This window comes from Neodiprion pinetum, chromosome 7 (assembly GCF_021155775.2).
Source record: "Neodiprion pinetum isolate iyNeoPine1 chromosome 7, iyNeoPine1.2, whole genome shotgun sequence".
Taxonomy (NCBI): Eukaryota; Metazoa; Arthropoda; class Insecta; order Hymenoptera; family Diprionidae; genus Neodiprion; species Neodiprion pinetum.
In genome coordinates, this window is record NC_060238.1 from 1,381,855 (window position 1) to 1,401,942 (window position 20,088).

The 20,088-nt window shown below is 39.5% G+C and overlaps 4 protein-coding genes and 1 long non-coding RNA gene across 21 annotated transcripts; 3 read left to right on the top strand and 2 right to left on the bottom strand.

The window, feature by feature from the left end:
• Positions 1 to 237: 237 nt before the first annotated feature.
• On the bottom strand, positions 238 to 12,753 carry LOC124223321 (uncharacterized). 2 transcript variants are annotated; one of them, XR_006884268.2, is made up of 4 exons: positions 12,612 to 12,753; positions 7,898 to 8,134; positions 4,028 to 4,278; positions 238 to 1,040 (listed from the first exon to the last, which is right to left on the bottom strand). It is a non-coding gene; the product is annotated as an uncharacterized lncRNA (long non-coding RNA). The 2 variants fall into 2 exon arrangements; XR_011177576.1 differs by lacking the exon at positions 12,612 to 12,753 and adding an exon at positions 12,015 to 12,226.
• Positions 1,871 to 9,096, top strand: LOC124223312 (multiple inositol polyphosphate phosphatase 1-like). 3 transcript variants are annotated; one of them, XM_046635148.2, is made up of 9 exons: positions 1,871 to 2,183; positions 2,575 to 2,706; positions 2,966 to 3,171; positions 3,301 to 3,417; positions 3,716 to 3,866; positions 4,031 to 4,241; positions 4,344 to 4,559; positions 4,726 to 5,056; positions 6,561 to 6,669. In XM_046635148.2, the coding sequence occupies exons 1-9, from the start codon at positions 2,003 to 2,005 to the stop codon at positions 6,573 to 6,575; spliced, it is 1,560 nt and encodes a 519-aa protein (XP_046491104.2). In that variant the 5' UTR covers positions 1,871 to 2,002; the 3' UTR covers positions 6,576 to 6,669. The 3 variants fall into 3 exon arrangements, with proteins under 3 accessions (XP_046491104.2, XP_046491106.1, XP_046491107.1); XM_046635150.2 differs by lacking the exons at positions 1,871 to 2,183; positions 2,575 to 2,706; positions 2,966 to 3,171; ... (3 more) ...; positions 4,344 to 4,559; positions 4,726 to 5,056 and adding exons at positions 5,063 to 5,801; positions 6,845 to 7,038; positions 7,161 to 7,277; ... (2 more) ...; positions 8,200 to 8,415; positions 8,582 to 9,096 and having other exon boundaries at positions 6,561 to 6,692; XM_046635151.2 differs by lacking the exons at positions 1,871 to 2,183; positions 2,575 to 2,706; positions 2,966 to 3,171; ... (4 more) ...; positions 4,726 to 5,056; positions 6,561 to 6,669 and adding exons at positions 5,063 to 5,801; positions 6,845 to 7,038; positions 7,161 to 7,277; ... (2 more) ...; positions 8,200 to 8,415; positions 8,582 to 9,096.
• Positions 9,372 to 14,310, top strand: LOC124223316 (multiple inositol polyphosphate phosphatase 1-like). Of its 5 annotated transcripts, none has more exons than XM_046635156.2 (9): positions 9,372 to 9,723; positions 10,560 to 10,744; positions 11,238 to 11,369; positions 11,479 to 11,672; positions 12,646 to 12,762; positions 12,850 to 13,000; positions 13,149 to 13,359; positions 13,427 to 13,636; positions 13,722 to 14,310. In XM_046635156.2, exons 2-9 carry the CDS (start codon positions 10,573 to 10,575, stop codon positions 13,957 to 13,959), a joined length of 1,425 nt encoding a protein of 474 aa, XP_046491112.1. In that variant the 5' UTR covers positions 9,372 to 9,723; positions 10,560 to 10,572; the 3' UTR covers positions 13,960 to 14,310. The 5 variants fall into 5 exon arrangements, with proteins under 5 accessions (XP_046491112.1, XP_046491110.1, XP_046491114.1 ...); XM_046635154.1 differs by lacking the exon at positions 9,372 to 9,723 and adding an exon at positions 10,185 to 10,273; XM_046635158.1 differs by lacking the exon at positions 9,372 to 9,723 and adding an exon at positions 10,290 to 10,323.
• On the bottom strand, positions 13,976 to 20,050 carry Polr3E (RNA polymerase III subunit E). 10 transcript variants are annotated; one of them, XR_006884264.2, is made up of 10 exons: positions 19,410 to 20,050; positions 19,063 to 19,316; positions 18,701 to 18,894; positions 18,456 to 18,628; positions 18,159 to 18,363; positions 17,834 to 18,036; positions 17,574 to 17,737; positions 17,204 to 17,480; positions 16,861 to 16,946; positions 13,976 to 16,009 (listed from the first exon to the last, which is right to left on the bottom strand). XR_006884264.2 is itself a non-coding variant. In XM_046635159.2 (9 exons), exons 1-8 carry the CDS (start codon positions 19,446 to 19,448, stop codon positions 17,213 to 17,215), a joined length of 1,500 nt encoding a protein of 499 aa, XP_046491115.1. In that variant the 5' UTR covers positions 19,449 to 20,050; the 3' UTR covers positions 16,294 to 16,946; positions 17,204 to 17,212. The 10 variants fall into 10 exon arrangements, 1 of the variants encoding a protein (XP_046491115.1); XR_006884263.2 differs by having other exon boundaries at positions 17,118 to 17,480; XR_006884261.2 differs by having other exon boundaries at positions 17,114 to 17,480.
• LOC124223315 (cytochrome P450 9e2-like) lies at positions 14,746 to 16,266 on the top strand. Its single transcript, XM_046635152.2, has one exon. It carries the CDS (start codon positions 14,746 to 14,748, stop codon positions 16,264 to 16,266), a length of 1,521 nt encoding a protein of 506 aa, XP_046491108.1.
• Positions 20,051 to 20,088: the final 38 nt, after the last annotated feature.

A 20,088-nucleotide genomic window follows, 5' to 3' on the forward strand; every position in this document is an offset into this window, starting at 1 on the left:
CAGTGTATCGCATTCCAACAGTTGCCGAAAACATTTCCGTACAATAGCTAACTAATTTCATTTACAAATATTTCTACATTTATTACACAGTTCAAAATATTCTCTACACTGTCTGCCCATGTTTTTTAAACCTATTCGCAGTAAAATATACACCGTGAAAGAATCGTTTCTTCTTTTGATTGCCTCAACTTTTTTAACTTGTCAAGTTATGTACCGAAAATCGAATCATTGTCGTGATAAGAATGAAATAATTTTTATTTCGTATTGATACAGACGGGGAGTAGAAGATATGAATCTACTCGGTAAACATTTGAGAAATAATTTTCCAGAATTATTCCCAGCCAATTACAAAGTAGCGCCAAGGAGATTCTTAAATATTTCGTAGAGTTGTTCGAAAAAAAAAGATTGGTTAGTTTGTTACTTCAGTTCCGTTCGTTGAGCGGCAGCCGATTGAGTTCCAGCGTAAAGGCGACGATGTCGGGATTCTTGGACGAAGTAGATATACCCAGAAAAGAACTTTCAATCAACGATACATTGTTTGCGATTAGTTTGCTGATCCACTAATAAATCTGAAAACAACGATACTTTTCAACCCCAAACAGTTTTCAACGTGTTTGCGGTTCAACGGAAATGTTTGGCTCATGAACATAAAACTTGGACTTAGAAGAACCAGAAACAATTAACTGCATATCTGATGTTAATGACAGTGAAACTTTCGTAATTCCAGGTGTATCAACGATGTCCAAGAGAAGAGTCGTGGCTAACAATCATAACAATCAGGAACATCTTGTAGAAGTGTCAAAATACATCCATGGTCCAGAGTTACCAAGTGTAAGTGAACGGCATGGACTCGAGGACAATGTTGACATGGATATGTCGCGGGTTAAAAAAGGAGTATTTGGTTGCCTGGTACAAACGGGGGTACAGTCACAAAGTCAATATTCATTTGGGATGCTCTCCTCTGCGGGACATGATCCATAATTTCCAGTGAGTCAAAGTGGAAGTCCAAGTGGTCGATCTTCCAAGTTTTCGCCAAACATCTGTAAAAATTTATTTAAGGGTGAAATAATTGTATACCTATTAAACGTGTCTGCATCGAAACTTTACAGAAAAATCGAAAAGGATAGTTCCGATAAAATAAATAGAATTTTATGAACTACATTATTTGTCTGAGTCTGTAATCAAAAATTTTCAAATCCGCGAAAATCTATCTTACAGAATTTCAAAATTCAGAAGGCTAGAATGCAGATAACTCAAAATATAGTCTACATTCGAAAACAGATTTTTGCGAATTTGAAAATTCGCTATTGCAAGCCTTCTATTTTCTAATCTTTGTAAATTTTCATTTTTACCTTATGAAATTGTTATTTGCATACGCAACAATAGAGCAAAAACTGGCAATAAAAAAAAATCTTAGGAAAGGAGTTTCTTCAGTTCCAGTGTTCAGTTAGATTAATTCTAAACTCTGATAATGTTTTCTAAAATCTAAGAGTAAAAAAGTAAAAGTGACAAAATCCAAAAGAATATGACTAAAAACGATCTCATAGGCAAAAAAATAACTAAAAGTTGATATAGTGACGCAATAGCAGCCCAGTTAAGTTCCAGTATGACCTGTTAATACGTGCAGAAAGACATTACAAATTGCATTTCCATAAGGCAGTTAAATGTTTGGTACTTTGTAAATAGCACACATATGCTACTTGTGTCATATGATTACCGGGTTTTGAGTTTAAATCGAATCAACTCGGGTGTATTTAATTCATGAATAAATATTTGAGTTGAAAAATAAACGCACTGAAAATAGATAGAATTTAAAACTGTCCGTTCAAGACAAAATTTTTAGAGTCTATAGTGACAACGATCGGTTGCGCGGAAGGATCTCTCACAGTATGAGAAAAATTTTCGTGACAAATATTTCAGCGCGGTTTAACGATTTTTTAATTTTTTCATATTCTTCTAAGCATTTTCTTTTCTGACACACTTCAAGTCTATCCGCGATCAAATGCTACAAGTAAAAAAATCGTTTCTTATTCTAATCGCCACGATGCTATCAGCTAGTCACGTTTTAACTCTGAAAGCTGAGTATTGCTACGCTCACAATGATAATCCATACTTGAATATGGGCACGAAAACTGCTTACCACTTTATTCACGGCGGTGAAAGACCATACGAAACGATACCAAGTAAGTTACGTTACTTTATGTTACTCCATTATCCTGTATCCCGAACTAATGTTTAACGGTTCAAGAAAAATGAAATAATTGAATTACTTTTAAGACGTTTTGATACTTGAATCTAAAATGTGTCACGCGCGTAGTACGTTATCGAATAACATCGTGTTTGTTCCTACATATCTATCGATTGATCATGGCCTCGAATTATTTCACGCCGGCGAATTGCTTCACAAGTTCTTCATTGCCAACTGTGCAAACAGTAGGAACAACCTTGCTTCAGCAGAGTTTGTCAATCTTTGTGTTTGTATTATCAGCAATTTCAACAGATAAAACGCGTGTCTTATCCGATGCGCGAAATAGCATGAAGCCAGAAATTAATATCGTTCAAACTTATTCACAGACTGCAAGCCGATACAGATATGGATGATGATAAGACACGGAACGAGATATCCGGGAACAAGAGAAATTCGCGGGATGAGGTCACTTCCGAAATTACGAAATCAGATTATTTACAATCACGAAGTACGAGGAAGTAAGTTCTGAAAGATATATCGGGGAAATAATACTTTTCGGTTATCTCGCGGACAAAAGAATCGAGAACGATGAATATTAATCAATGTTGAAAATAATCCGAGATCAACTTTTTCATTCCCGTCTCAACCTCAACGATGTTGAAATTTTTTTTTTTTTTACCTGAAACGCAGGACCAAAGTGGCATATTATTCCCGCTTAACGCATTTGCGGGAAACATGAGGCCATTATTCCCTTGTTACATAATGTACTATTTATAGTCAATGTTATAGCGGGCCGTTTGTGCGCTGACGATTTGGTCAATCTGAAGCGTTGGCGACTAAGTAAATTTATTACATACGAAAACTCCGACCAACTAAACAGACAGGGGATCGAAGATATGAATCTACTCGGCAAACGTATCAGGAATAATTTTCCGGAATTATTTCCACCTGCGGTGACTGAGGTCAAGGCGAGAAATTACAAGGTACGAATGAACGCAGGAATTGAAATACCTTGCGGTGTAGCTTCGGAGGAGAAAGAAGTTGAAGTGAAAAAAAAAAAAAAATGTGGATACTTGATTACCATTTTATTACATTGCTATTTTTATTTTTAGTTCCGTATGGCGCGAGGAGGACGAATGAGTTCGAGCCTGACGGCATTTAGAGATGGACTCTTGAACGGAGTTTACGTTCCAAAAGATGAACTTCCAGCCAACAGCACATTGTGGGTGGTTCGTTTTTGATACTTCGATTAAAAGTTTGGTCGTATTTATGGTATTTATTCGAAAAATCTGGTTTGACGAAGAACCGAGGTTTTTACGTCACAAGTATAACACTCAAGCAGCAAATCCTTTGTACCTGATACGCAAAGGACGCTTTTCTTTTACGTCAATTTTTGGACGCAACTCGACGCTAAGTGATTTCATTGGTCGGATCTAACGGATTAGGCTAACAATACCACTTGGTGTCGTATTGAGTCAGAAAATTCAGAAGAAAACTTGACGAAATGTGGGTTTTGATGAATTTCAGGCATATTCGCGGTGTCCAAAGTGGGAAACGGACGTGGCAAACGATCCAGTGCATCTCAGAGAAGTGACGAACTTCGTCAATGGTCCGGAGTACCAGAATCTGATAACAAGTGTTAGTAAACGACTCGGGTTCCACCGCAATATTAGCGCAGGTATGTCCGCGCATGAAAGAATCGCAAAATAAGATTAGGTGGCAAATTAGTAACCGTGCAATCAGCAAGGGAAAGAAATGAAGGTCAACGAGAATGAAAATTCAGGATATTGGATAATGAAAAAAATTACTATAAATTTGAAATAGTAAATATGTAATTACCAGATACGGTTCGACAAATGTGGCAAATGTGCAGTTACGACCAGGCGTTGAGGGTTACAAAGTTGTCACCTTGGTGCGCTGTTTTTAACGACGAGGAAATGAGGGTCTTCGAATACAGGGACGCCTTGATCGACTACTACAAGCGAGGAAACGCTCACGAATACAACGTCCGATTGGGCTGCCCGCCTCTGCGAGACATGGTCGATAGTTTCCGGTGAGTCTCGGTTGACGTCCAAGTTTCTGCCCGATGGCTGGAAAATAGTAGAAAAATTCAAAATGTAGCGTCGTGGTAAATCTGTCGATGAAAATTTCACAGAAAAATCGAGGGCAACGACGATAGCTACTCGATGGAGCCGAGAGGTGTTTTCAACGTCGGCAGATCGAGAAGCTACCATTTGTTCATGGCTGCTTTAGGCATCGCCAATGATTCCTCGCCTCTACTAGCGAGCGATTTCAAACTTAGGAAAAAATACCTCTGGAACACGACCGAAATTGGATCGTTTGGCGCCAATATCGCGGCCGTATTTTACAAGTGAGTTGAAACGGTCAAGACTCCTTGAATATCACCTGTTTCGGTACTTTTGCCAGGACTCGTCGTACTTCAAGAATGCTTCGAAGGGAAAACGACGATGTTGCTTCAAAGATTCCACCTGCTCTCCGCTTTCTCATACAACGCCGATTATATGTATATTTTCCAGATGCAACGACTCGGCATCGCCTAACAAAGTCAAGTTCTACCAGACTGAAAAACCCGTCGACTACCCGGGATGCGCGGACGGTTTGTGCGACTGGGAGTACTTGAAGAGTAAATTTCGAAAGCAGCTGTCGAGATGTGACGATGTCGACTTTTGTGGTACAATTGTCGCCGAACCGCTGATTGAGACTTTGCCGCCGTCGGAAAAGTTCGTGCTCGTATTCTGTGTCCTGATTCTCCTCTTCCTCAACGCACCGCGTCTGGCAAGGATATTAAGAAAAATTCCACCATGTTGTTACTACAGATGCAGAAGTCGTCCGATGGTGATATTAAATGTATAAAATTTGATCTGTAAGGCCAATTTTTTCGTATTTACCTGATCGATCGAAAGGCGTAAACGACGAACTGAATTTCACATTTGAGTGAAATGTTTTCACACATTTGGTAGTTATTTACACGGGACGAAGTAGCGGATGGCGATGTTTTATACTTGTTTGCGTTGTAACCTGGTGAAGTTTCAGTACGTTCTTGACACGAAAGAAGGCGTTTAACGCAAGTGGCCAAAAGTCACGTTCGAATTCAATGACACATCGGTTGCAAGTGACATTGTCACAGCTTCCGAGTACAAAATTCGTCTTAGTTCATTGATGTGTTCTAATCCCATGATTAGAATCAATTAAGTTTACTCGAATTCGCAATAGACGAGAAAACATTTGAAACCATATATAAACGCGTTGAATATAATTACAATCAAAATAAGTCTGTCTGAAAAAGGAATTCTTACAGTGACAAAGTAAATCCATCATCAAAAAATATTTCATCGCGGATGAAATAGTGATATTATTTCAAGCTATCGCTTACGTGTTGGAAATTTTTCGATATTGTCTATCCGTAATCAAATGTTCCAAGCAAAAGTATTACAGCTGATTTTAATTACCTCGGTTCTATCAACCAGTCAACATTTCTCCCCGGAAACTGATCATTGTTATGCCCTGAATGAAAATCGGTACGTGAAAGTGGGCACAAAAACTGCCTACCACTTTATTCACGGTGGTGAAAGAGGATATAAAACGATACCAAGTAAGTTGCGTCAATATTTCATATTCTTCGCGGAAGCGAACTGAAGTTTTAATGCGACCGTAGATTCGCAACATTTGGACTCATAGTAAGAGTTATATTTTTTGGGGTTAAGAAAGAAACAAAAAAGCAACACCTCTCAAAATGAATTTGATTGGAGAATTGTTCTTCAGAACGCTGGAAAAACGAAATTTGACACAAAAATAAATCTATAATTCAACTTTTGCACATTTCGCGACTCTTAACCACTGAATTTTTGCATAATCCAAATTGATGAAGATGGTTCAAATTCCACTGAAAAATATTCCTCAAACGAAATTATTTCGCCCGAATGTGAAAAAAAAAAAAAATGTCGATGAGGTGACTATAGTTATGTATTATTAATATAATTTTGTGTGTCTGTATTGAGCGACCGCTGGATATTGATTTTATTTCCACCGTCGAAAATTCTAATTGTCTTTTATAGAATACATATAGAAATTCGTAATTTTCTATGGTAAAATACTACGATTTTCCACAATTTTCAACGAACGGCATTTTATCGTACTTTGGCATTTCATTTGGATTTTTCTGCGATATCGGAAGTTGGTTTACGTTACCCTTAACCAGTTGGCAGACCGCTTTCTTTGACATTTGTGTAAACATTGGAAAAAATAAAAAAAATAAAATAAGATAAAAATATAAAATGAAAACGTTTATTTCGTTCGTACCTCAAGACACGCGATACTTGGAAGTAAAATTTTATTGTAAACTTATGTACAGAATGCAAGCCTGTAATGATATGGATGATGATCAGGCACGGAACGCGATATCCTGTTCAGTCGGAAATCAATCAAATGAAATCTCTCTCGATGCTGCAAACTCAGATAATTTACAATCACGAAATACTACGATGTAAGTTCGAAGAGATATATATATATATATATATATATAAAACTTGATGGTTAACTTTATACAAAAAAAAAAAAAAAAAAATAAATAAAATAATAACTGACCAAGATGAAACAGTTATTCTTTCTTTTTTGTTTTTTTTTTACTCAATACAGCCGGTCATTTGTGCCCGGAGGATCTGCAGAATCTGAAGCGTTGGCGACTCAGCGAATTCATCACGTATGAAAATTCCGAACTAGTCAATGATCAGGGATTCAAGGACATGAATGAATTTGGCAAACGTATCGGTAATAATTTTCCAGCATTATTTCCACCCTCGGTAACTGAAATTAGTGAAAGAATTTACAAGGTAATGACAAACGAAGGAAAATAAATATTTTATAGGATCGATTTTTTGAAAAAATGTAACATAAATCGAAAAGAAAATCGATACGTGATCGACGTTTCGTTTCATTTTTATTCGCAATTCAGTTCCGTAGGGCAAGTGGAACACGAATGATTACCAGCCTGAAGGCATTTATGGGTGGACTTTTAGGCAGAGACGATATCCCGGAAGAACAACTTGAAGCCAACAGCAGGTTGTGGACGGTTAGTTTCCGAATCTCTGATGAATTGGTAGAAAGTTTTTTTTTTTTTTTTTCACCAACGGTGGTTCAAATCACACGATGCGTAAAGATTCACCGAAAGCAAATTTTTTATCTTCACCGAAGATCAGTTAGAATTTTTGCTCGGTATTCAGAACGTTAATTTGACCATCAACAGTTTTGAAGTGGAAAGCAAAACACACATAGAAAAAGTCCTTTGCAACTTACACGCAGTTAGATGTACACTTGACCTCGACTAGGCTGACGTTTATGAAATGAGAATTTTCCTAAATTTTAGGGTTATTCTCAGTGTCCGAGATGGGAAACGGAAGTGGCAAACAACCCGGAACATCTCACCGAGATAACAAAGTTTTCGAATGGTTCAGAGTATCGGAACATGATATCAAGCGTCAGTGCACGACTTGGATTTCCTCACGATATCAACAAAAGTAAGTGACCCTGTGTTTATACAAATGGCGAAATAATTGTTACATACTGATACGGAGAGTGCAGTTATAACAATTGAAAATGACAGAAATTCAGTGTGAACGATTGAAAAACTTGATGAAAATTTGGAAGTATAATCAATTTGATATAAATATTCAATTATCAGGAATTATTTACCACATGTGGACCATGTGCAGTTACGACATGGCGCTGAACGTCACCAAGTTGTCACCTTGGTGCGCCGTTTTTACCGACGAGGAAATGAGGGTCTTCGAATACAGGGACGCCTTGATCGACTACTACAAGCGAGGAAACGCTCACGAATACAACGTCCGATTGGGCTGCCCGCCTCTGCGAGACATGGTCGATAGTTTCCGGTGAGTCTCGGTTGACGTCCAAGTTTCTGCCCGATGGCTGGAAAATAGTAGAAAAATTCAAAATGTAGCGTCGTGGTAAATCTGTCGATGAAAATTTCACAGAAAAATCGAGGGCAACGACGATAGCTACTCGATGGAGCCGAGAGGTGTTTTCAACGTCGGCAGATCGAGAAGCTACCATTTGTTCATGGCTGCTTTAGGCATCGCCAATGATTCCTCGCCTCTACTGGCGAGCGATTTCAAACTTAGGAAAAAATACCTCTGGAACACGACCGAAATTGGATCGTTTGGCGCCAATATCGCGGCCGTATTTTACAAGTGAGTTGAAACGGTCAAGACTCCTTGAATATCACCTGTTTCGGCACTTTTGCCGGGACTCGTCGTACTTCAAGAATGCTTCGAAGGGAAAACGACGATGTTGCTTCAAAGATTCCACCTGCTCTCCGCTTTCTCATACAACGCCGATCATATGTATATTTTCCAGATGCAACGACTCGGCATCGCCTAACAAAGTCAAGTTCTACCAGACTGAAAAGCCTGTCGACTACCCGGGATGCGTGGACGGTTTGTGCGACTGGGAGTACTTGAAGAGTAAATTTCGAAAGCAGCTGTTGGAGTGCGACAACGTAGACTTCTGTTACAAAACTTCGACCGAACCATCACCGGTTAATTCGCTACCAGTGGCAAAGTTTGTGCTTATATCTTCTGTACTGATTCTCATAATTTTCCGAAAACGGCATATGGTAAGAATGTCCAAGAAATTTCTAGTTTCGTGCAATAGGTGCAGAAATACGAGCCTGATATAATGGTAAAGAAACAAAACCATGCCGTGTCAGCTAGGATAATTTTTAAGTATCATTGATAGATCGAAAGAAGAATAAGTAATAACACCGTAAGAAAATTATCATTAATCTTCCAAATTATAACTTTTGTAAGTAAATTTGGATAAATAAAATACAAAGCAAGTTCACGAGATAATGCAAAAAATCTTGCTCTCTGCATTACCCACAATATCGATCATGGATCCTCTGTCGATAAAACAGAGCTCAACCTTGACGTCGAATTACAATTAATGATTTTTTTACATCAATTCCTTATACCTCGCGTCATTGTTAGCGCTTACTATTCAACTGTCATTACAATAACGATCATAAGTAATATTTTAGAATACAATAAAGAAGAGGAAGAAAAAAAATAATTCGAGGAAAAATCGTAGCGTATTATTCAAGTATTGATATAAAAGTGAACGAATCACGTGTGCGGTATATCACACAGGTGAAATGAAAGTTTATGCGGCACGATTCTCTTCAGTCAACGAGCCAATGAGTTGTTTCGCAACATAGCCGTACGACGCTATTACACATTTATACCATGTTGTGTGCGCTGCACACATCCATACGTCCATTATGCGCGTTAAACACGAGTCAAGACCCGAGCGCAGCAGCAGGATCGTTAAAAACAAGAATCAGCTCTAAACTTTAACGGTAGTTTAGCCTACTGCGGTTTGTCGCTTGCTGATCATTGGCATTCAAACAGACGCAAGCATTGTCTGCATCATTGGGTACAGGAAACGATAATAGAAAAATAAATCAACTAATCAACTAATCAACTGTAACTGAACACAGAGTGAGTTAAATGATGAATCAAAAAAATTTTCGTTTTTCATTTACATGTATGGATATATAGATATTGAAAAATACGTTTTGCATTCGTGATTTTCATTTTATTTTTCTCTTGTCGTTACATATTTAAAAGAATTAATGGAAAATATGAATGATAATGATAACGATCGTTTTCGCAACATCAATATTCAACCGCGAGTCATTTACACCGTCTATAATAATGATAATTAAAGGCATAAGCGTATTACGTATGGTTTAAGAAGACGCGTGAGATCATCATCTCGTCTTTGCTTCGACTATTTATACTGTATATTATGTACAACGTGGTGTTATGGAATAACATGCGTCTTTAATAGTTACAATGGTAAAAGGTAAAAAACAGGCAAAGAAAAAGAGAGAGATATTGCAAAAAAAAGAAAAAAAAGGGATGGAACAAAAAACCATTTCCTTAGTGATATAACTCCCATCATCATCATCATCATGGTTATCTACCTCCCCACTGCTACTACACTAGTTGTAACACTACTTGGTGAGGACACGATAATTGAGTACATGTAGGTAAGATTTTTACACCGTCGCATCACCATTGCGCTAGAGCCGCAAAGTAAGCGCATGAAACAAACTAGCAAGCAGGCAGACAGTCAGTCAGTCAGTCAGTCAGTCAGTCAGTCGGTTGGTCGTTGTATAACATTCGTATATAATTTATAGTTAAACGAGTCGCGGAGTGAGTAAAAATAATATAAAATTTTTCAAACGTGACGACTTTCCATTTATATTTATGTGCGTTTTGCAAGAAATTTGTTTATTAATCGCTTTTTTTCATATACTAAAATTTTTCAGACGGAGGGCAAAAATGTTGATTGGGTTGAAGGAACTGATCCTGATTTCTCTGACCTTCGGTCAGGCGATTTCAAGAAGTACGGATTACTGCTACGCTGAAAATGATCAGCCCTATTTGAAATTCGGGACAAAAACTGCCTACACCTTTATTCACGGTGCTAAAAGACCCGCCCAGAATATACCGGGTGAGTCAATCGAGAATCATATACTTCAAGTACAATAAAGAATCGTGAAAAAAATAAGATAAAACTTACATTCGCGATTTTTCTTGAGTACACTTACGCGCAACAATAATGACAATATTAACGGTTTCTTTGTATGCATATTTGTTTTTACATCTTCAATCTGTCTTTTTTATCTCGAAACTTCGTAAAATGAAACCGGGAATCGCCGGAGGGAAATTTTTCCACAAGCAACCCGTACAACCGCGACGTAAAACCGGTTGCGGGGGTTTCAGGCGTATTTAATTGGTGGATGGAAAATCAAATATACTGTTCATTCTTCAGTTTTCGTATTCGTATATCGAGATCGTTACTTTAGTATTCAGAGTACATTTTTTTTAAAAATCAAATATCGGTTCTTTGCGAAATCGGTTGATAATACGAATTGAAAATAAATGAATAAATAAATGAATAAAAAAGAATGAAATTTAAAGATAAAATTATTATTCATTCGCAGGTTGTAAACCGCTGCAAATATGGATGCTGACAAGGCCAGGGACCTTGTATCCTGATGCAGAGACGATATCGAAATTGAAAGCTCTGCCTAAACTACGGGATCAAATAACATACAATCACGATACTTTGGGGTGTAAGTTAACATGCAAATTTTTTGAACGATTAATTAACAGATCGAACAACGATCAGGCCTGAAAGAAATTCTGATCGATGTCTGTAACTGCCTTCACTTTATTCGACAGATGGCCACTTGTGCGATCTTGATTTAGAGAACCTGAGAATTTGGCGCATAGACTCGGCAATGACGATGGAAAAGGCTGAAAATCTTGTTCCGCAGGGAACGGAGGACTTAGTGTTGTTGGCTAGGAGACTGAAAACGCATTTGCCTGAACTATTTCCACCAACTGTGAGTGACGTCAGCGAGAGAAATTACAAGGTGAGAGTGAGTTTAGGCCATTTAATTGGATGGATTTCGGTTGCGAAAACTAGCTAACTTGACAAACTGTGTCAAGTTTTACCGCTAAACGTCTAAAATATGAATAATTTTGACAGGTTTGCGATGTTGCCGTCTCATAAAAATTTTATGACACGATTCTGCCCGAATCATTTGAATACTTTTCAGATTCCAATTTAACAATTTTAAGCGTCCGAGATAGAAACAGAATTTGCCTAAAGATCCTAAAGCAAATTTTTCGCGTTTTCAAATCGCAGCCGTTGCATTTGAGGTTGATAGTACGAGTCGAAGTTAGGTTAGAATTGATGTGCCGATTAGTCTTACCCATAATTTATCTGGCAGGCGATTTTCGGTGACCTGGAGAGCCTTTGAATATCGCGGATGCTTCACACGGGAATACAGACGGATATTTTTCACTTGCAACAGTTAATTTCATCACTTTAACGCACTTTATCGTAACAAAAAGAGTCCAAGAGTGACAAAACATTTGAAAACATTATTTGTAGAAGCCAAGCAACGTACTGCGTGAGCTCGTGAAGTTAGCCGCGGTTCGACGGCGCTGGTTTATGGTGGAAAGACGCGCGGTTTTTTTTTTACTGTTTAAACATAAAATTGAGAACAAACTTTTAAGGTTTAACGAAAATACATTCTGAAATCATTTCGCTAATGGCATGATTGATGTAGATTACAAAATTTATTGAATTTTCGAAGCTATCGATTTCCGAAAAATTTTCATGAGAATACGAAACGAAAATTTATAATGTATTTGCTCAATCCTCGAAGACGATATCATTCAATTTATTATTCAAATCCTACCCCATTGATTATTGACGAATTTTTATTCTCTGATGACTGATCTGTGACTCGAAGAGAAAATCTTGAATATTCTTAAGTTTTAACGAAAGTGAAATAAATTCGTACCTTCAATCCATAATCGCGGTTTTTTCTGTTTCAGTTCCGTTCAACGGCTGGAGAAAAGACGTCCAGTAGCCTGAAGGCATTTATGTCGGGACTCTTTGACCAATGGCAAATGCCCCCGACGGAGGCGCCGATGAACAATACTCAGTTCGCGGTTTGTCTCCAGTGCACGTTAATCCTGAGAAAAATGAATATGCATATTTGAGGTACGCTTGCGATTGATAATTGCATCGAATTTCAGTCTCACCTGACTTGTCCAGAGTGGAGAGACGAGGTTTCCAACAACCCCGAAGCCATGATCGAGGTGACCAGATTCAAGTCCAGCCCTGAGTACCAGAATCTCCTCACAAACGTCAGCCGTCGGCTTGGTTTCCGGAACAACATTACCGAAGGTGTTGTTTTTGCCTGAAAACAGGATAAATCGAACGCTTATCATTGCCGTTATAAAAGACAGCCAAAAGAATAACCAGAAGAATCGCAAAAATCATTGAGAAATAGGAGTATGAATGAATTACCAATGCAAAAATTGTCTCACCTTAGCTTCGCTGAATGCGATGTACGACATGTGCCGCTACGAGAAGGCTTGGACACTGGATGCGATCTCGGCATGGTGCGCAGTCTTCAGTTTGGAGGAGCTCAAGATCCTCGAATATAGGGACGACTTGACCGAGTACTACAAGTACGGGTATGGCAACAAGGTGAATCTCCGCATGGGTTGTTCGCTGCTGCAGGATATGTTCAGGCAATTCAAGTGAGTTCGGAGAGCTGCTCCCGGGGTCTTCAGAGTCGTTATTTCCACCCATGGTTAAAATTTTCAGGAAACTAGAGAGCGGCGACAACGCGAGCGAACCCAAAGGAGTGTTCAGCGTGGTGGAATTGGGAACTTTGGAGCTGTTTATTGCGGCGATGAGATTCGCAGAGGATTCCACGCCTCTGCTGGCGAGCAATTATCAGTCAATGAGTAAACGTCTGTGGAGAACGTCGGAGATCGGATCGTTCGCTGCGAATATACAGGCGGTATTTTACAGGTGAAATGAATTCCGTGTGTTCGAAATTTGAAACTTGGGACCTGGTCGTGTGACATTTCGGCTTCTGCAATGATTTTTCTTTCAGATGCGATGTTCCCGAGGATCCAAACAAAGTGATATTCTACATGGGAGAAAAGCCGGTACCTTACACGGGGTGCAAGGTCGGCCTCTGTGACTGGGACGACTTGAAAAGCAGATTTGCCAAAACTTTGTCCGATTGCGAGTCCAACTTCTGCAATGCAAACAGCGCCTTTTCGTCGCTAGTTGTGCCTACAGTGTTGCTCTGGCTCGGGTTGCCGGCGCTAGCTTTGTCCAGCCATTGATGGCTTCAGGATGATCATTTTTTTATTTAATCATCAGTATACTTTATTTTATTTATTAGGTTAAATTTCTATCGCTTTTACAAACTGATCATGAATAGATCTTGTAGGCTTGTTATTGTAGTACGTAAGTGACCAACTAATGTTCCGTCCCAATATCCGTCCACTTTTCAACGACAAATATGTTTTTCCATTATTTTACAACTGACGTCATTTGACAGATGTAGAACAAGTTTAGCAAGTTTAAAATCGGCAAGGTTTTTTATTTGTATTCGCTTTTTAGAGTATTTCATAACTGTTGTATAACACGATTATCAGTACTGTAAATAAACAATGACGAAGTAGAAATTCGAATGAGATTATAGCTGTAATACACTAGTGCCATGAAATACAAATAGTAAAATAAAATCTAACAAATCTACGGTACCGTTATCAAGTTCGAACCTTTCGCACATAATTTTATTTCGAGTTTATCAGTCCTGCGCTCGCAGCAAATTCTCGCAAACATAAAACACACGATATTATACAATAAAGACATATTGAAAGTAGATCGAGCAGCACTCTGACCTATGGAGCAGATACTGCGCTGAGGTTATCAAAAAAACGAGAATATTTTCAAATAGATTTCTTCACTCAGTGTTGCAAGACGTGTCACAAACACTCTCTGTGAGAAGGGATAGTTAAGCTGCGAATTCTGAACGACTGGGCGTGAAATAGAATAGAAAACTTTCAATTTGCCATTGACAATCGTTCAAAGAATAACATAGAGTTGTGAGGAAGTCGGGAAAAATGATAGAAGCTTGGACGACTTTAGTCGCCTCGGCGTTAGTCGCCCTGACTATAATCTACTACTATGGTTTCCGCGGTTTGGATTACTTCAAGAATAGAGGGATTCCGTATCTACCGCCGATACCTTTGCTGGGTAATATGGCACAAGTTTTCTTCGGCAGGAAGAGTCTCACGGATACAATTTTGCACGCCTACAATTACAATCGCGATGCAAAGTACGTAGGATTCTTCGACTTCGCAAGCCCTGTCGTCCTCCTCAGAGATCCAGAGCTCATCAGGTTGATCGCAATAAAGAACTTTGAGAATTTTCCGGATCACAAAATGTTCGCCCAAGAAGTACCCGATTCGTTCTTCAAGGAGAGCCTCTTCGGGCTGCAAGGCGAGCGTTGGAAAGATACGAGGACGCTGTTGAGCCCCTCCTTTACATCAAGTAAAATGAAAACTATATTCAAACTGGTGAAGGAATGCACAGTAAATTTGGTAAGGCACTTGAAAACGCGGGGTGACGATTCGAACGTCTTCGACATGAGGAACATTCTGGCAAGGTACACGAACGACGTGATACTAACATCAGCGTTTGGCATAAGCATGGATTCGCTCGCAGAGCCAGAAAACGAGTTTTACTTAATGGGTGGAAAAGCGTCAAACTTTGATGGCATAAGGTCGACAAAATTATTCGTGCTTCGGATGTTTCCACGCTTAGCAAAACTCTTCAAAGTAAGACTGTTCGACGACAAGATAGTCGGTTTCTACAACGACGTAATCAAAACGTCGGTCACGACAAGGGACGCAAGAGGAATTTACCGCCCTGACATGCTCCAGCTGATGATGCAGGCGAGGAATAAAGACGACAGTCTCAAATTGACGGTCAAAGAGATGACGGCTCACGCCTTCTTATTCTACTTAGGCGGGTTCGACACGGTTTCCGTGCTAATGACTTTCGCCGTCCACGAGATCACCGTGAATCCGGACGTGCAGGAGAAGCTTCAAGCAGAGGTCGATCGGGTTGTGAAAGAATGCGACGGCGACGTGACCTACGAGGCTCTGCACGCCATGCGGTATCTGGACGCTGTCGTCAATGAGACCCTGCGCCTTCATACGCCTGCGACGCTGATCGACAGAGTTTGCAGAGAGAAATTCGAACTTCCGCCAGCGCTGCCAGGGCTGAATCCATTCGTCGTCGAACCTGGAGTATCTCTGTGGTTTCCGACCTCAGCATTGCAGAGAGATGCGGAATATTTTTCTGACCCTGAGAAATTCGATCCTGAAAGATTCAACGACGCTAATAAGTCCTCAGTCGATTCCATGACTTACATCCCCTTCGGGGTTGGACCCCGCATGTGCATCGGGAACAGATTTGCCCTTATGGAAACAAAGTTAGTCTTGTTCGAACTGATGGCAAATTTCAACATTGTGCCGTGCAGTAAAACGGAGAGTTCGATAAAAGTGAGTGCTTCGAGTTTTGTATTTCGGCCTGAGGGCGCAGTTTGGCTGAAAATTGAACCCAGAAATCATCAATAGGTTTAAAGATGGTAAAAAGGAAATCAGTTTTATTGTACGATAGAAAAGAGCAGGGAATAATAATTTTGAAGCTATAATTTTGGAAGCGTACCCACTTGAAAATTTTTCTGCTTCTATCGTCAATTGACTTCTTCGCTGGTAGGCCATTAAAAATTTGACTTTAGCTACGGTCTGAAAATATGTAAAACGAGGCACGTGTCAAAGTTGCACATGAAGAACTTGCAAATTTGCAACTAGAATATAAAATCTACAGATATTAATATATGAAATTATATTCTGATAGAATAAAAAAAAAATGTATATACAAACACAGCCGTTCCAATTTAATATAATAATTCGTCTTATAAAAATTAAATTGTGTACGTGTAATCTTAGAAATTGAACTATGCAGCTCGCACATGTTACGCTACAGTCGATCCTGATACCGACGCATTTAATGATAAATTAACCCGATAATAACGATAATAATGACAATATTGGAGTCAGTAACACCAGTAACAATGATAGAGTGTAGAAAATTCATCTCTTTGTTTCTTCTTGATACGAACCATATCAAAGAATACTCTCCCGTTATAAATAAATAGTTTTACGTACAATAATTACTGACAGGAGTTGCAGTGGCGGCAGTAAGATCAACACTTTCTTCGACTGACAATGATCTTCGATGATACGATTGACATCTGAAAATACGATAAATCGTTTGTTAAAACGTGTGTATGGGTAAAATTTTAAAGACACCTGAGGTCATTGCGAGAAATGAGCGAGAAAGGGAAAAAGAGAGTGAAAGAAATAAAGAAATTATGTAAATATTTAACGGAGTATAAATCAGTTTGACAATTCAGTTTACCCACAGTTCCGGCCAACCAAAATCCTTCTTCCCCTTCTTGTCCTTTTTTTTGCCCCTCAAACGCTTTCTGTTATCAATTTATTCACGTACCAGCCTAGGTCACGTTGTCTCGGACGATTTTCTAGGCCTGTTAGTTTTTTTCTGCTTGGCATTTTCGGCGGAGCTGTCGTTATCGGATACCGAGGAATCTCTCAGGGTTTTTCTACCTCGGCCTACGTTTCTCTCCTCGTTTTCAGAGCCGATCGATTCCCTGTTTGATTTTCGCCTTTGTCGCTGGGGTGGCTGATTGTGAGGCTCCATTGCCTCTCTTAGGTGCTTTCGCTTTGCTTCCCATAACATTTCCTGCCGCTGAGCAATTTCCGGATGCCTGGAAACATGGATAAAATCCATACAGATTTATTCTCATCTCGCAAACGTTTAATATGACACCTAATCAATCTGTTGTATCATCGGATTTTACCTATCTAAGAAATCTTGATTGCGAGGCAAGATTAGAGACCATCCTTTTTTTGTTTGATGACGGGCAAGATTTGTAAATATTTCAGACACCTCTTCGGACGGCAATTTTACAACTGAAGATATGGTCTTGCGATCGATATGTTGGGATTCGGTGAACGCCAAAAGCTGGGGAAAAAATATTTTATATCATCCTCGCTTACAAGCAATCGATAATCAACTTGAAAGACAATAAAACCTGGCATAGTCTTAGTGATTACGTACGACATAATCCCGTGCTCGACACATCAAGTCGGAGGGGATCCCGTTGTGCGCGGAAACTGTGTCTTTTGGATAAACCAGCTCGCTGTTTACGATCCAATTTCCTTGAACCAACACTGCTACTTGTTGAAGGTACTTCAAAACGGTGGCAGGATCGTGACCGCTGGAGAGAAGAATTCGCAGCTGGGAGAATGCCATGACTTTTGCTGTATTGATTGAAAAAATCACGTTGACGATATTGACGACAAGCAAGTAGCGTATTTATAAACTAAAATTTCGCAAGATTACCAAAATACTTGTGAGAAATTATTTTTGCTTGTCAAATTACCATCTTTCACGAATATTCGTATTTGATCGAGAAGCGGCAGTGTGCGAATATATTTCAGAGACATGGTCGGGTTGGGATCTGCAGCCTTCACGATTTCATCCTCTTTCGGCGGTGGAACCAAAAGTGAGAGGTACTTTTCACTAGTTAGATTTAGAGTATTGACAGAGTCCTCGTTTGAAGTAGAAATCATTTCCATCCTGGTCAACTGAGCAAAGAAAAAATAATTAAAATAACGTCCAACACCAACAATGATCTATAATTAGAACAAATAATTTATTTCAACAGCCTGATCCTCACCTCTGCCTTTCCAGTAGTGGGTTTAACATATTCTGTGTGAACCCACTGCTCCTCTAAACTCTTTTTAGTGTGATGTTGAAACGACTGTTCCCGCATTTTTTTCAAGAACTCTGGCTCCTGTCTGGCAAACGTCACATTCACCTGCTTGACACTCTCCTCCTCGTCTTCAGCCTCTGCAGGAGGAAGAGTACGGTATTAGCACAGAGTTTCTGTGCCATCAGCTAGCTAAAAAAGCATAAGTTTACCTTCGCCCGCCACTTTAGCCTCGTCCTTTACTCTCTTGTCGCTCTTGTCCAGGTAATGGAATTGCGGACGCATTTGAACCACGCCTTTCAGTGGCGTTAGGTGTAGTTCTCCGTCTAGGAATACCCCGACGGCGTAGTTTGAACAGTCAGGAAGGGCACGCATAGAATGAAGAACTGTCTTGTCCATAATGTGACTGAAAACCCAAAATAAAATACCAGTATCAATATAAGGCTAAGCTAAGAACTAACCTAAATTATTTTCATACGAATTGACCAAACAAATCAGTCGACAAGTCTAATTGAAAAAAAAAGCTTATACGTAGTAATCACACAAACAATATGATCGAACCGATCTCTTGTACCTGTCGAAAGCTCGTTCGCCTTCCTGGTCATGTTTCAGAGCTCCGTCAACATTAAGGGCGATCTGTTCCCCCTTGCTGTGATCGTAATTGACATTGTCGGTGTCGAGGGAAACCTCGAGTCGCACTTCCTGATTTTCCGGCTTTATGGAGGACTTGGAGATGTTAAGGTTGTCGAAACCACTGCGCGACGACCGCAGCGGGTATTGGAAGATGAAAAGCTTCTCAGCGAGGGTTTTCGACAGGAATACAGGAATCTGGGTGATCGCAGAATTGGTGAAATGAACAGGCCAATGATTGCTGAATTAATCTTCAAAGTAAAGGCAAGCATGAATTGCGCTTAACCTCACCTCCTTGACGACCGGGTCGGAAGCGCCGACCTCTGCCATCGCGAAATCGCTGTGTTTGTCGACCAGGAATTTTACTGCGTCCTGATTCCCCTCACAAATGGATTTCGATGCCGATCAGAAGGTCAATTCATTTCCGTAGACGCCGAAAGTTTCCGACTTGGCTAAGCTGCTCCTAAACTTCCGACGCTGATTGTGGAGAATGTGACATAACCTATCTAATGGAGATAATTGGACAGCTGGGTAATGGCGGTTTTGCGTTACCACTTATTTCGTGAGTTATCCCACAACGGACCTAGCGCTGCATTACCTGAAGCTTTACTGACGGGTCACGTGGAGGTGACAGCCTATCAGAAATAAATTTAATCTCATGGTACAGCGTGGGAAAGTTTTAATGCATACGCCTCGTGAATAAAATTACAGAAATGCACTAACGAATTTGGTTTATGAGTTCGACGAATTGGTTCATGAGTTTTTAGTTCACCATTTACGATTTACCTCTGTTGGAGTTTACTGTACTTATAAGGGTAAATTTTATACTGGAAATGAATATGAATGTAAATCTATTTCCTCTATTTTCTTACAAGAACAACAAAATCCCATACGTGGTCCACGTACTGTCAGTTCCGTCACTTTAACTCTATACATATATATATATATATATACCGTGAGCCACGTGATT